This window comes from Lacerta agilis, chromosome 14 (assembly GCF_009819535.1).
Source record: "Lacerta agilis isolate rLacAgi1 chromosome 14, rLacAgi1.pri, whole genome shotgun sequence".
NCBI lineage: Eukaryota > Metazoa > Chordata > Lepidosauria > Squamata > Lacertidae > Lacerta > Lacerta agilis.
In genome coordinates, this window is record NC_046325.1 from 36384288 (window position 1) to 36399035 (window position 14748).

Sequence of the window (14748 nt, forward strand, 5' to 3'; positions counted from 1 at the left end):
GCTTCTGGCGAACCAGAGCAGCGCACGGAAACACCGTTTACCTTCCCGCCATAGTGGTACCTATTTATCTACTTGCATTTTGACATGCTTTCGAACTGCTAGGTTGGCAGGAGCAGGGACTGAGCAACGGGAGCTCACCCCATCGCAGGGATTCGAACCGCCGACCTTCTGATCGGCAAGCCCTAGGCTCTGTGGTTTAACCCGCAGCGCCACCAGTGTCCCTCTGCCAATTGAATAGGTTTACATTAAAATGTGAAATGAGTGGTACTTCTCCCCCGGTCTTTAGTGAATGCACAAGAAGCTGCTCCTCTTTCATAAATATAATTTTCATAAAGCCCCTAACAAAGCACAAAGCTGCAATCCTACACACACGTAGCTGGGAGTAAGTCCGACTGATCTCGGTGGGACTTCTTCCGAGCAGACATGAATAAGATTGCACTGCCGGCCCTAAAGTGATGCCCCTGGAACATTGCAGTACTTGGAAGTGCAAGGAGCGTGTAATGGCAACATAAAAGTGCTACCTGTGGCAATTAATCTGTGACGACGCATTCACATATCCAAGTCATTACTTGATGCTATACAGCCAAGAAGCAACTCGGCTGAGTTTACGAGGGAATTTCACTAGCTGTCTTCTAACTACTGCCTGCGTGCCAACAACCCATTCTCTGGAGGATTGCAGGCCCCAGGCTAATAATTAACATCCTCCAGGGATTAATTGACCAAAGGGCACCAGTACAAATATGTCCTCTGTTTCGTGCTGGGATCCTGCAGTTGCCTGAGTGCCAGAGAATCAGTGCAACCAACTCAGGTGAGTCAGTTCAAAAAGTGGAGGGGATTTGGGGCCTATAGGTATGGGGTAGGTGGAAGGAAGGTGAGATATAATGTCTGCTTTGGATGGTTAGTTATGGTAGCTAATACAGACATTCCTAGACTAAACAAAATAATAAATAAATAAAATTCGTTCCAGTAGCACTCTCTAAGGTGCTACTGGAAGGAATTTTTTAATTTTTAATTTTGTTTTGACTATGGCAGACCAACACGGCTACCTACCTGTAACTGATTCCTAGACTACTACACCCATCAGCTCTGACAACATATGGATGGCAGACGGGTAGGGATGGAAGGATTAGTCAATCTCATGCACAATTCCAATCTTAAACTCAGTTCTTCACGTTTCTGCAGCAAGTTGTGAATTTTGTTTTTAAATACCCATGAAAATTCTTCAACATTTTAGTACGGATTTCTTCTGAAGAACACAAGTTTGCACGCAGTTGTGACTAATTTTTTGCGAGCAATTTCCCATAATATAATGAATTTCTGTATGTTGTTTTAACAAATGCATTCATTTGCAATGCACGTTTCCCCTTAGTATATACTGCACGTTTTTGTAAACCTTGGATGGTTAGAGAACTGCATCACAACATTCGGATAAATGCAAATTTCGAAAGACGGGGGTGTTTCGGTTCTCATATTGTTTTGGAAAGTGTGAAAGATTCAGTTTTAAATGCAAAGAAGACGCTTTAATGGAAAGAAGGAGAAGTCCCAACAAAAGAAGAATGGATAGAAAAACTTATGGAATATGCAGAAATGGCAAAATTTACCAGGGGGGGGGGAGAACTCAAGATGACAAACTTTTTATAAAAGAATGGATATGGTTTATTGGATATTTAAAAACAAATTGTGAACAGATAAGAACATTGGCAGGCTTAATGTAATAACCTGCAGTTTTATAAGAATATACATTTAAAGTAGATGAATAAATGATTAAGTTGAGTTATTTTGGAATACGCAAAAAATATTCAAAAAATAAATTTAAGGAACCGCAGAAAGAGGGGGAAGGAAGTCGAGTTTAGGAATGTTAGAATTATTGTAAAATTATTGAAATGTTTAAAATTGAAATTATATTTTTTAATGCAAACTGAATCAAAAATCTGCTCTACGCCAAACCATAGGTTCCTCACCCTTGATATAGAGGCAGACGGGTGTCAATGGCGGCAGAAGTGGAACAAAATGTAAAAGAGAAGGAACAGGGATGCACGATTCGAAGGATGAACAGGGAAGGAAAGACAGGCATATTTTCGTAGGGCTCCTTCACACGCAACATCAACTGATGTCTTGCAGGCGCTACCATACCATCTCAAAGCATAAATGCTTTTCAGCGGAATCCATTCACACAGATCCAGCTGCGGCTGATCAATTAAATGAGTAATGAGAAATCTAGTGGGTGTGAAGGTGAAGAATCGGCTCTTAAATTCAAATAGCTGCTCACTCTGAAGTGTCAAACGGCACAGGAGCTCTTTCTCTCTGTGTACATCTTTTTACACGTGCACGCACAGAGAGCACTGCAGGCGGATGCTTAACCTGTACAAACACGCAATCCACTTTAAAATTTACAGTGGGTTTTCATATTTGCTTTATGCAAATATTATTGGTACAATTATTATTTTTCAACTTGGGAATCCAAATGAAGATGAAGCAGGGAGTGTTTTGCCCAGTGCTGAATTTGGGGTGCAATTCTGCATACCAGCGATGGCCCTCAAATATTGCTGGACGACAACTCCCATCGTTCCTGGCCACTGGGCATGCTGACGGGGCCTGATGGGTGTTGGGATCCAGCAATGATTGGAGGGCAAGAAGTTGTTCAGCTGTGTACACTTACGTACCTTCAGGTAAATGCCACTAAACTCAAGGGGCCTTAAGTTTCTAGTAGACATGTATAGGATTTCACTGTTAGGTCTGTGGCATAAATATGGGTATGCATCCAAACCCTTTCAGTCTCTGATCCATGCTTCTCTGCAGTGAACAATAACGCATATCTGTTGTTTTCTTAAACCAGGACAGGCAGAATGTCTGGGGACCAAAGGAGAAGACGGGTTGGAATTGTGGGCTATGGGCATCTAGGTAGGTGGTATTTCTTGACAATTTCCCTCCTCTGTCTATCTGATTCTTAAGATGGCTTTCCTAGGCAATGTGTTTTCTCCCTTTGTTGAGTACCTTTCCCCACTGTCTAGTCCTCTATTGTGTCTTTTATTTCAAAATAAAATTTAACACACACACACACACACACACACACACACACACACACAATGTGTTTCATAAAACAATTTATCCTGTCCTGGTTTGGAAAAGACCTCATGATCCTCAGAATATATCGCCATGTGCGAGTGACATTTGGAGGTCTGGCCCACAAACTTGGTGATAAGAGTCCTCTGCACCAGTGAGTTTGAGGGCCGAAGTGGCTGAGAAACTGAGAGACCTGATGGATGGATCCTTCCACCCATCCCTGACCATTGACTATCCTGGCTGGGGCTGACGGGAGTGCGGCAACATTGGGAAGGGCGCAAGTTCCTCATTCCTGCTAAATTATTTGTCTCTCTGTGTGGCCCTGCCATTGATTTGTGCTGGAGGTGAAATCTAGTGGGGAAGTTCTCTACTTCTAAATGTACAGAGACACGGGTGGCGCTGTGGTCTAAACCACTGAGCCTCTTGGGCTTGCCGATCGGAAGGTTGGCGGTTTGAATCCCTGTGATGGGGTGAGCTCCTGTTGCTCTGTCCCAGCTCCTGCCAACCTAGCAGACACCAGTGCAAGTAGATAAACAGGTACTGCTGTGGCAGGAAGGTAAACAGCGTTTCTGTGTGCTCTGGTTTTCATCATGGTGTCCCATTGCGCCAGAAGCGGTTTAGTCATGCTGGCCACATGACCCAGAAAGCTGTCTGTGGACAAACGCCGGCTCCCTCGGCCTGAAAGCGAGATGAGCGCCACAACCCCATAGTCACTTTTGACTGGACTTAACCATCCAGGGATCTTTTACCTTTACTTCTAAATGTATTACTTCTTTAAGAAGAATTGCTTTGCAGGATCAGAATAAGATCTTCCTGTTTTCCCACTGTGGCCAGACAGATCTTCCTTGGCGCTCACAAAACAGGGCATGAAACACTGATTCCTTCTCTGGGAACTCGAAAAGATGCCACCCAAAGGACAAAAATGAGCTCTGCACCCTAAGAGAACAACATTTCTCTCTCTCTGCCTGTCTTTGTTGTGATGTTAGTCTGTGTCAGAGTTTGAGAAATCCTGGGAAATGGTTCCAGGATTTAGTAGACGGGCATTCGTGCCTCGGCAAGAAACAGATTTGACAGGGCAGCAGGTGTTTGAGACACAGAGCCAAGTCCTGAATCTGTGATACTTTTCTGTTCCACTTTCTGTCTCCAGGCCAGTACCTGGTGAAACGGCTACAAGATGATGGACTCCGACATGGGCTGGAGCTGGCCTTTGTTTGGAACCGGGACGCCAAGAAGCTGGTGGAGACCGTGCCAGTGGAGCTGCAGCTGGGGAAGCTGACTGACTTCTTGGAGCGGTGAGCAAGGAAGCCCAGCCAGGCCCTGGCTGCTTTCACGTGTGTGTGTGTGTGTGTGTGTGTGTGTATGTGTATGTGTGTGTGATGGCGAGGATAAAGAGAATGAACCACCATGAACCATGGGCGTAGCCAAGGAGGGGGCAGGGAGGGGCAGCTGCCCCCCTAAATAGATAAAAAATACATAGCTGAGGTTCTGCCCCTCCCAACAAAAGGCCTGCCCCCCCATACACAAATCTTGGCTACGCCCATGCATGAACCTACAGCGTGCATCCTGCCACAATACCTTGAGATAAACACTCCGCCTGCAATCCCCTGTACACCTACCTGGGAGTAAGTCTCATCGATCTCACTGGCACTCGCATCCAAGTAAGGGGGAATTAATCTGTCAGTTTCCCTTTTTGCAATCTGAAGTTTGGTTCCCCCACCTTTCTGCAACAGCCTGTGATATATCTACAGTCGTGCCTTGGTTCTCAAAACGCCTTGGAACTCGGATGTTTTGGCTCCCAAACGATCGAAAGCCGGAAGTGACTGTTTTCGAATGTTCTTTTGGAAGCCGAACATCCGACTGGGCTTCCAATCGGCTGCAGGAGCTTCCTGCAGCCAATCAGAAGCCAAAATTTGGAAGTCGAATTCGGATTCCGTTCAACTTCCAAGATATGACTGTATATGTTTTAAGTCCCCATGAAAATTCACCAGCATTTTAGTGCAATTTCTTCTAATAGACAATATAATTTTTTGCATAATATATACCGGTACATTTTTGCAACGAACATCCCCTAATATATTTTTATACATTGTTTTCATATTTTTGTACACATTACTTACCTGGAGAACCCCCTTGCAAAATTCAGAGTAGTGTGAATTTCAAAGGATGTGTTTCAGTTCATAGATCATTTTGGAAAGTGTGAATTATGTAGGTTTACCTTAAAATGTGAACTGAGTCTCGTTTCTCCCCCATCCCTGCATCCAAGTAAACAGTCCTAGGATTGCATTGACCATTCACAATGTTGCCATAGCTCATTGACAGAGCAGATACCGCATGCCAAAGGTTTCAGTAGCAGCAGCAGCAGCAGCAGCAGCAGCAGTAGTAGTAGTACCCTTCCCATCTGACTACGTTGCCCCAGCCACTCTGGGTGGTTTCCAACATATATAAACAATAAAACATTTAACATTTAAAAACTTCCCTATATAGGGCTGCCTTCAGATATCTTCTAAAGGTTGTCTAGTTACTTATCTCCTTGACACCTGATGGGAGGGTGTTCCACGGGGTGGGTGCCACTACCGAGAAGGCCCTCTGCCTGGTTCCCTGTAACCTCACTTCTTGCAGTGCGGGAACCGCCAGAAGCCCCTCGGAGCTGGACCTCAGTGTCTGGGCTGGCCGATGGGGGTGGAGATGCTCCTTCAGGTATACTGGGCTGTGGCCTTTTAGGGCTTTAAAGGTCAGCACCAACACTTTGAATTGTGCCCAGAAATGTACTGGGAGCCATTGTAGGTTTTTCAGGACCAGTGTCATATGGTCTTGGCAGCCGCTCCCAGTCACCAGTCTAGCTGCCTCATTCTGGATTAGTTATAGTTTCCAAGTCACCTTCAAAGGTAGCCCCACATAGAGCGCATTGCAGTAATGCAAGCAGGAGGTAACCTGGGCATGCACCACCCTGGCAAGACAGTGCGCAGGCAGGTTGGGTTCAATCCCCAGCTTCTCCAGGTAGGGCTAGGAAAACTCTGGAGAGCCACTGCAAATCAGTCGTCCAAAGTTAAGGGACCTCAGGGTAGGGGACCAGATTGCCATTCCCCACAATTGCCACTAAAGTTTGGCTTGGACCCTCATCCACAGTATCCTTGGCACAATTACAGACCCAGCCATCTTACCATGCCTCTCTCCTCTCTCCAAAGGCGGGCTGACATCATCATTGAAGTGGCCCATCCCTGCATTGTCCAAGATCATGGGGAGTCCTTTGTGAAAGCTGCAGATTTCATGGTAAGGGCTGCACATGCCTTCAGAAAACTGGCACCAGGACACCCCCTTCAAAGCACTCTTCAAGGTGTGGTTAGATCACCTTTCTGACCTTGGCTTGGTTCAATGAGAATCATCGTTCTCTCCCCCCCCCCCTCTTCTGCCCTGCCCCAAACACATTTTTATTCTTCCCATTAACACAATCCCCTGGGTGATATACAGAACTTCTTTTCCAAAGGTAGAATAGAAAATGGAATCCAAACATGATTTAAACGTAAAGGTAAAGGGACCCCTGACCATCAGGTCCAGTCGTGTCCGACTCTGGGGTTGCAGCGCTCAACTCGCTCTATAGGCCAAGGGAGCCGGCGTTTGTCCGCAGACAGCTTCTGGGTCATGTGGCCAGCATGACAAAACCGCTTTCTGGCGAACCAGAGCAGCACAAGGAAATGGCGTTTACCTTCCCGCCAGAGCGGTCCCTATTTATCTTTGATGTGCTTTCGAACTGCTAGGTGGGCAGGAGCTGGGACCGAACAACGGGAGCTCACCCCATCGCAGCGATTCGAACCGCCGACCTTCTGATCAGCAAGCCCTAGACTCTGTGGTTTAACCCACAGTGCCACCTGGGTCACCTGGTAAACATGATTTACGAAGCGTTAAAAAGAAATGTTAAAACATACCCCGTCAATATATATCTTAGATTTCCAAATACATTGCAATATCTATAGCAGTCTAAGAATATGTATTATAAGATTATCTTATCCTTTTCTTTCTCTTTATGTGTAAGTGTATGTTTTGTATGTTTTTGATGTTGAAAATAGAATCTAAATAAAGCAAAACCCAGTATCAAACAAATATCTCCTCCGTCAACAAAATCAGCATAAAATCCATATGACATAACCTAAAACCCAGCATCAAAAGATCTAAATTGCATCATATGCATAGAATTGAAAGAGCTAGGAGAATAAAAGGGGTCCAACTGGTACAGAAAATGTGTTATTGCAGTTCCCAGGTGAGTCTGTCTGGGGAGAGTGCTCCATAACTTTCCCCCACCCCAGGGGCCACCTGCATCCAGAGAAGTGCTTCTTGCCTCAATCATAGAATCACGGAATTGTAGAGTTGGAAGGGACACCAAAGGCCACCTAGTCCAACCCTCTGCGATGCAGGAGTCACAGCTAAAGAATCTCTAACGGGTGGCCACCCAACCTGTCTCAAAACTTCCAAAGGAGGAGAGTCCGCCATCTTCTGAGGTGGCCTGTTCAGAATGTTCTCCCTAAAGTTGACTCGGGGCCTCCTTTCTTGTCATTTTCATCCATTGGTTTGGGTCTTCCCTTCTGGAGTAGCAGAAAACAAGCTTCCTCCATCTTCCACGTGACAGCCCTTCAGATATTGGAAGACGGCTATCATGTCACCTCTCAGTCTTCTCTTCTTCAGGCTGAACACACCCAACTCCCTCAACCATTCCTCATCAGGCTTCCAGACCCTTTATCATGTTGGCTGCCTTCCTCTGCACACTTTCCAACTTGTCAATATCCAAGTCACCTGGAAGCAAATAAACCTAACAATGTGTTGGCAGCTGGCTTAATTTTCATTTTATTTTTAATGTTCTGGGCTGGTAAATTGTAAGTGAGGCTGTTCTGATGCTGTTTGTATAACATAAACTGTCCTGCAGATTTTGCCCTTTCTTTACGTTTGTCAATGGTTCTGCACTGTGCAATAGTGTCGTTGTGAACCAGTTCTATTGTGAGCAGCCATTGGCATTGTGTGTGTGTGTGTGTGTGAGAGAGAGAGAGAGAGAGAGAGAGAGAGAGACAGAGAGAGATAGAGAGAGAGAGATTTCTCTCACCCTCTGCTAACAACATAGTTGTGGTCTAGAGCTCAGAAATTTATAAAAAAAATAACCACAGGAGCATTTAAACATCACACAGTGTTATTTATAGGGACCAGACAAAAGACAACAACCTCCGAACACTCCAGACGATTTCTGGTGTCCAGACGGAAGGCCTGCAATAAACAGAGACAATTTTGGCTTCTCCTATTAAGGAAACATGCATGTTCCTTTTCATTTAGCCTCCCTCCACCCCTCGCCCACGATTCAAACCTCACAAATCTAGCATCTGCCTTTCTCCGCTTCTGCCGGAAAAGTTTCTCATCTCAGCCTTCACTGTGTTGTGCAAATAGATTTTTCTTTTGTCTTCCTATATGCTCTTGTGGTTGAAGCCGGCACAATCCAAAACAGAACCAAAAAAAACCACTGCAGCTGCTCCAAATCGCTTAAAAATAAACAACACCCCAAATTAACTTTTGGCTCAATAGATGATGTTGGTGGTTCTGTTGCTCTTGGGAGATGCCTGTGAAATGGGGGGGGGGGCAGGAATCGAACCACACAACAGTCGCAGGTGGTGCTTCCTTGCCTCTTCAGAAGAGAGGGTGGAGGGTGATTTCGACTAGCACGCTTTGCATGGTTGTCCATCGCTTGGATGCTGAATCTCAACAGGTGGCAAATGGATCAGATCTGAGTTCCCGAGGGCTCCTCTTCCTGCTTTACATTTTCTTTCCATACCTAGGAAGTTGCCTGGTGTTCAATCAGCTGACATATACCAACAATATTTTTATAACACTACCTGTATACTGTTTCAAAATTCATAAACAGAAAACTGGTGGCTGACATGGCGCCTTCCAGACTTTGGTTATGCCACAGAAATGTCTCTGTTCCCACCTCTCTCCTCCTCCCTTCTTAAAACCCTTGCCCTCTGTCCTCATCCAACAAAATAAATGATTTGCCATTAAATAAATGCGGAGGAGTAGCCAGTCTCCACCCAAATCATCATTCTTCCTCTAGCTTCCCAACACCAGTAGCTGCGAAGTAAACGTTTCTACATTCTACTAGGTGGGATCGCCAACAGCCTTGGCAGATTTAGACACCGAGCTTAAATTACGCAAAGCTTCAAGAGAGGCCGGGCACACCCTCTATATCCCCAGTGGGGCTCTATGGGGTGGACAAGACATCCAGAGGTTGGGTGACGGAGGGATGCTTCAGGTAAGATCCCAGAGGGGGGCATCGCATTGGCAGTGCAAGCAGGTAAACGGGAAGACTGCAAAGAGGAAGGAGTGTGTGGAAGTATATTGATTACCAGAATTGATTTGATTGATTGCAGATTTATAAACCACTTGATCAAAAAAGTTCTTCAAGCAGCGTAAAAACATACATTTTTTCTGTAATCCTGGCTTTATTCCATGACAAAACTAGGTGGTGATGCCCAACTGCGTCACATACTCTTAAATCATGCCCTGTTATGAAATATTGCTAACCCAGAATTTAGCAAATAAATAAGCAACGATTTGACTTTTAGAAGACATCTGAAGGCAGCCCTGTTCATTGAAGATTTTAATGGGTGATAGATATAGGTAGGTAGCCATGTTGGTCTGGCGTAGTCGAAACAAAACAAATAAATTCCTTCCAGGTATCTGAAAAAGTGTGCATGCACACGAAAGCTCATACCAATAACCAATTTAATTGGTCTCTAAGGTGCTACTGGAAGGATTTTTTTTATTTAATGGGTGATGTTTTATTGTGCTTTTAATATTTTGTTGGAAGCTGCCCAGAGTGGCTTGGGCAACCAAGTCAGATGGGCTGCATATAAATATTATTATTATTATTATTATTATTATTATTATTATTATTATTAACTACACTGAAATGTTTAACTGTTTCTTTGATGGTTCCTTAAATTTTCCTGTCGCACTTGCTGTCCTCCTCTGTCTCACCACACCCCTTGAAAACCTCTGATCTAAGATTCGTTGACTCTTATCCTTCCATCTTCTAGGCATTGACTGTTACAATGGTGAAACACCCCAGCAGCTTCCGACTGGGTGGGCACCTGGGGGAGCTCGTGAAGGGTGCCCAGCAGGAACGTGTGGTCCTCTACGATGGCCCCGTGCGGAGATTGTGTCCCTTGGCTCCCAACAATGTCAACACCATGGCAGCAGCCTGCATGGCTGCCCCCAGCCTGGGCTTCGACGGCGTGAGAGGCTGCCTTATAGCTGACCCCAAGTGAGTCCCTGGCCTCTGCCTGCCGGGAGGGTGGGAATGTTGGCAAACGGACGGCGCCTGCCACCACCCTCCTGAAAAGCTCCAGTCTAACTGACTGCCCTTCCCCACCACAGCCTCCCCGATTACCATGTGGTGGAGATCGAGGCCACTGGACAAGGCGGCTTCTCCGTCAGCACGAAGCGCAAGAACCCAGCTGCCTGTGGGGCCGTTACAGGGGCAGCCACTTTTGTGGCTTTCTGGAGCAGCCTGTTAGGTGAGGATGAAACCCCCCTAGTCCAGCATCTTGTTCTAGGGGACGGCAGCCTGGTGCCAACGGGAAGCTTGTAAGCAAGACCTGAGTGCGACAGCAACCTCCCCACTTCCTAATTCTTCAATATGATGGTGCATCCTTGTACCCTCCAACACTTCTCCGATGAAAATAGGGACGTCTTAATAATAATTTTGCTATTTACTATTTGTACTATTGCACACCCTCCAACTTTTCTCCGATGAAAATGTTGTTGTTGTTCAGTCGTTCAGTCATGTCCGACTCTTCGTGACCCCATGGACCAGAGCACGCCAGGCACGCCTATCCTTCACTGCCTCTCGCAGTTTGGCCAAACTCATGTTAGTCGCTTCGAGAACACTGTCCAACCATCTCATCCTCTGTCGTCGTCTTCTCCCTGTGCCCTCCATCTTTCCCAATATCAGGGTCTTTTCCAGGGAGTCTTCCCTTCTCATGAGGTGGCCAAAGTACTGGAGCCTCAACTTCAGGATCTGTCCTTCTAGTGAGCACTCAGGGCTGATTTCTTTGAGAATGGATAGGTTTGATCTTCTTGCAGTCCATGGGACTCTCAAGAGTCTCCTCCAGCACCATAATTTCAAAGCATCAATTCTTCGGCGATCAGCCTTCTTTATGGTCCAGCTCTCACTTCCATACATTACTACTGGGAAAACCATAGCTTTAACTATACAGATCTTTGTCGGCAAGGTGATGTCTTTGCTTTTTAAGATGCTGTCTAGGTTTGTCATTGCTTTTCTCCCAAGAAGCAGTGTCTTTTAATTTCGTGACTGCTGTCACCATCTGCAGTGATCATGGAACCCAAGAAAGTGAAATCTCTCACTGCCTCCATTTCTTCCCCTTCTATTAGTGATGGGACCGATGAAAATAGGGATGTCTTAAATAATAATAACAATAATAATAATAATAATAATAATAATAATAATAATAATAATAATAACCAGCCCATCTGACTGTGTTGCCCCAGCCATGCTAGGTGGCTTCCAACATACATAAAAACCTAATAAAAGACTAAACATTTCTAAAAAAACTTCTCTTCGGGTAGCTCGGGGGTCGCATAAATCCACACCCTCCAACATTTCTCTGATGAAAATAGGAACGTCCTAAGGAAAAGCAGGACATTGTGGGATCAAATCAGAAACCGGGATGGCATCTGTAAATCTGGGACAGTCCCTGGAAAATAGGGACACTTGGAGGAGTGTCTGCTCTTAATGCTAAATGCATCCTCAATCCATTGCTGTAGCATCTTTCTGTTGCAGAGATTGAAGGGAAAGGATACAGACAGTATTTTGTGTAGCAGGGGTGGGGATCCTGAGGCCTTGGAGGCCAAATGCTTGCCTGCACACCTCACTTGGTGCTCTCCCAGCCCACACCTCCTCCCCTGGCCACAGCTTGCATTGTCCCTGCTCCACAACCTCTAGAATGTCTTCTTCAGCTGTGACCAAAACCCCTTTCTTGCCTGGATTGGAGGGCTGTGTGTGTTTAGAAACAGATGACTTCTGCATGGCTGGAACAAAAACGCAGCCCTCTGGCTGGAAGGCGTTCCCCATCCCTGTTATATACGAATAGCAAACTCATTCTCCATGTTGTGAAGCTTATGTAGCCAAAACAGAACCGTCCATGCACAATAAAGGGAGGTATCTGGAGGCTTGGGGGAACACCAAGGTTTTCAGCACCCATCATCATCATCACCATCATTTTTAGTGGGGGAAAGCCCTAAGGGGGGAAGTTTCACCCTCAAAAGCAGCCCATAGAAGACTGAGCATGGGAACAGCGAACTCCATCTGCTCACCTGGAAGCAAACTCCATTGAACACAATAGGACTTACTTCTGGGTAGAAGTGTATAGAATTGCCCGGTTCATCTTGTGTTGTCTATCGTGATGTATTGAGTGGCCCTGCAGGGCGATGGGGTTTGGCAGTTCTTTGGGTTCTGACTTTTCTTTTCCTTTCCACAGTGTGCCAAGGCCATGGAGGCAGAGTGTATCTCTGCTGAGCATTATTGCATCTGTTCCCTAGAGGATTCACAGATGATCTCTGTGGGTGCCGGAGGTTCGGTTGCAGGGAGCTGAGAAGGCCGGGAAAGAAAAGAGACATACCAGCTTCAAACCCTGCTGCATGCCTTAAATAATCCACCAACTCTATAAACATCCATCTATTTCTGCCATCTTCCATTTCCAGCAGCCTTCTTGTCTTGCACCTGCCGTCCACAAGCAATCTGAATTCTGCAGTCCTGTGTACACTTACTTAGGAGCAAGTCCCATTTGGCCTATTAGAGAGATGCCCTCAAGAGTCTTTCATATGATTCAAGAGTGTTTTAGAGGAACAGGGAAGGACTTTTCCAAGTGCCATTGACGGCAATATTGCTGCAACACTGGTGAGTTAAAATATCCCCCGGTGATTGAGGAGCAGATGGAACACATATTATTGTCAATTAGAGAAAACAGAAGAGATGTGGGTAAAGACCAAGGGAGATAATCTGACTGGCCTTCCTCAACCGTTATACTAAATATCCAATTTTAAGAATATATGGGCAAAGAAGCCTCTTCACCTGGCTCATTTTCCCCGTTACTCTTTCCCCTTCCCTTTTAAAAATACTCATTAATGCTTCAATTTCTCTCTCTCTTTTACTTGGCACAGTTTACTATATTACTGATTGGAGGCTACCACCCAGCTCAGGAAGACTTGCATTATAATTCTAAACAGGCTTACAGAGGAATAAGGCCCACTGAATTCAATGGCACTTACTCCCAGAGTAAAATATGCTTAGGCTCACACTGTTAGTTTATTGGCAGGGTCCAGGGTATCGCCTGAAGCTGAAGGCACATGAGGACACCATCTTGTTGAAGATAAGCGGGTCTGGGTTTGATCAGTGGCTGGATGGGTCACTAGCAGGGAACCACACTTACAGGATCATGGAATCTTATGCTGCCTTGAAAAAAAAGTGGGACAGAACTGCAGTTAAATAAATAATATTATTATTAATAACATGGGATGTAACCTGATTCATCAGCTAAGACTGCCTCACATTGTCGGGGTTTGGGTGCTGGAGCTCCTCGTGCACGGCCTTGGACTGGTTATGCACGAGGTACCAGTTGCGGGGAAAGCGGCCAGCGTTCCGCGTGCTTTTGAGCACGGTCGCCGGCAAAGTCTCACAATCTGAAGGAAGTTGAGTAAGCCAATTGATGACTCCGAAGGTGTATGAGTTCCTAGTTGCCTTCTTAGTGAAAAGTTGCCTCGTGAAAATGAATATACCCTGACTCTGAATAGATGGACCAGTTAAATGAAAATAAAAATTTTACTTTAAACCTTTTACTTCCCTTATTTCCCCAAAGGAAGACAGACACCAGTTGTATCTTTAGTGGCTTCGGCAGAACCCGCGTAGGCTCGTCCCCTAAGCTAAGTTCTCCTAAGCTTAAAGTCCCTGCGCGCCCGATCTTCCGCGAGGCTAGCTAAATAAAACTAAAACCGAAATATCTTCCGCAATTCTAGCCCTAGGCTAAACCTAAAAGAAAACCTAACTAAGGCTAAACCGAATGATCTTCCGCGATCTAACTCTAACTAAAGAAAAACCCATCCAACCCATCCAGCCCGCTCCTAATCCCTTAAACTAAACTTGACTTCAACTAAAACCCAACTAAAACAAAATGAAAGAATGCACGAACAAACGTGCCTAAGCGGGGTGCCTCTGCCTTTTATTAGGGAACAAACGTGACATCATCATTAATGCCTCAACCAATAAAATCACTGTTGCTGCCCTCCAAAAAGGCGGGAAGCAAGTTTAACGCTCATTAACAACTTTGAACATGACCGGAACTATAAAATAAAGGCGGATTAATCTCATAAGTGAACCACACTATTCATTCATGCTTTCACTTTCGCTTTTGCGCGTAGTTATACCAAAGTAGATCTCGAAAAACTTCATTAAATAACTAAATAAATATGAATCCATGGCGGATCCGTGAAACGTATTCCGACATCACATTACTAGAGGGATGAAACACTACATTGGAAGGGGAGACACTAAAACGAATGACTGAGAATGGCCATTGAAATATATTGACTGCCCCTGAACAGCCACATCGGGGTACACTAAATTTCAGAATGGGC

At 45.3% G+C, this 14748-nt stretch overlaps 1 protein-coding gene across 2 annotated transcripts; it reads left to right on the top strand.

Moving 5' to 3' along the window:
* Positions 1-724: 724 nt before the first annotated feature.
* Positions 725-12805, top strand: ASPDH (aspartate dehydrogenase domain containing). 2 transcript variants are annotated; one of them, XM_033170822.1, is made up of 8 exons: positions 725-808; positions 2837-2901; positions 4211-4355; positions 6249-6333; positions 9197-9346; positions 10134-10360; positions 10474-10613; positions 12597-12805. In XM_033170822.1, exons 2-8 carry the CDS (start codon positions 2847-2849, stop codon positions 12632-12634), a joined length of 840 nt encoding a protein of 279 aa, XP_033026713.1. In that variant the 5' UTR covers positions 725-808; positions 2837-2846; the 3' UTR covers positions 12635-12805. The 2 variants fall into 2 exon arrangements, with proteins under 2 accessions (XP_033026713.1, XP_033026712.1); XM_033170821.1 differs by lacking the exon at positions 725-808 and adding an exon at positions 1955-2056.
* Positions 12806-14748: the final 1943 nt, after the last annotated feature.

Coding starts and splice junctions, on each gene's coding strand:
- ASPDH (XM_033170821.1), top strand. CDS start 1,989: ATGGCGGCAGAAGTGGAACAAAATGTAAAAGAGAAGGAACAGGGATGC. Junction 9,347..10,133: donor GTGACGGAGGGATGCTTCAG/GTAAGATCCCAG, acceptor TCCATCTTCTAG/GCATTGACTGTTACAATGGT. Junction 10,361..10,473: donor TGCCTTATAGCTGACCCCAA/GTGAGTCCCTGG, acceptor TCCCCACCACAG/CCTCCCCGATTACCATGTGG.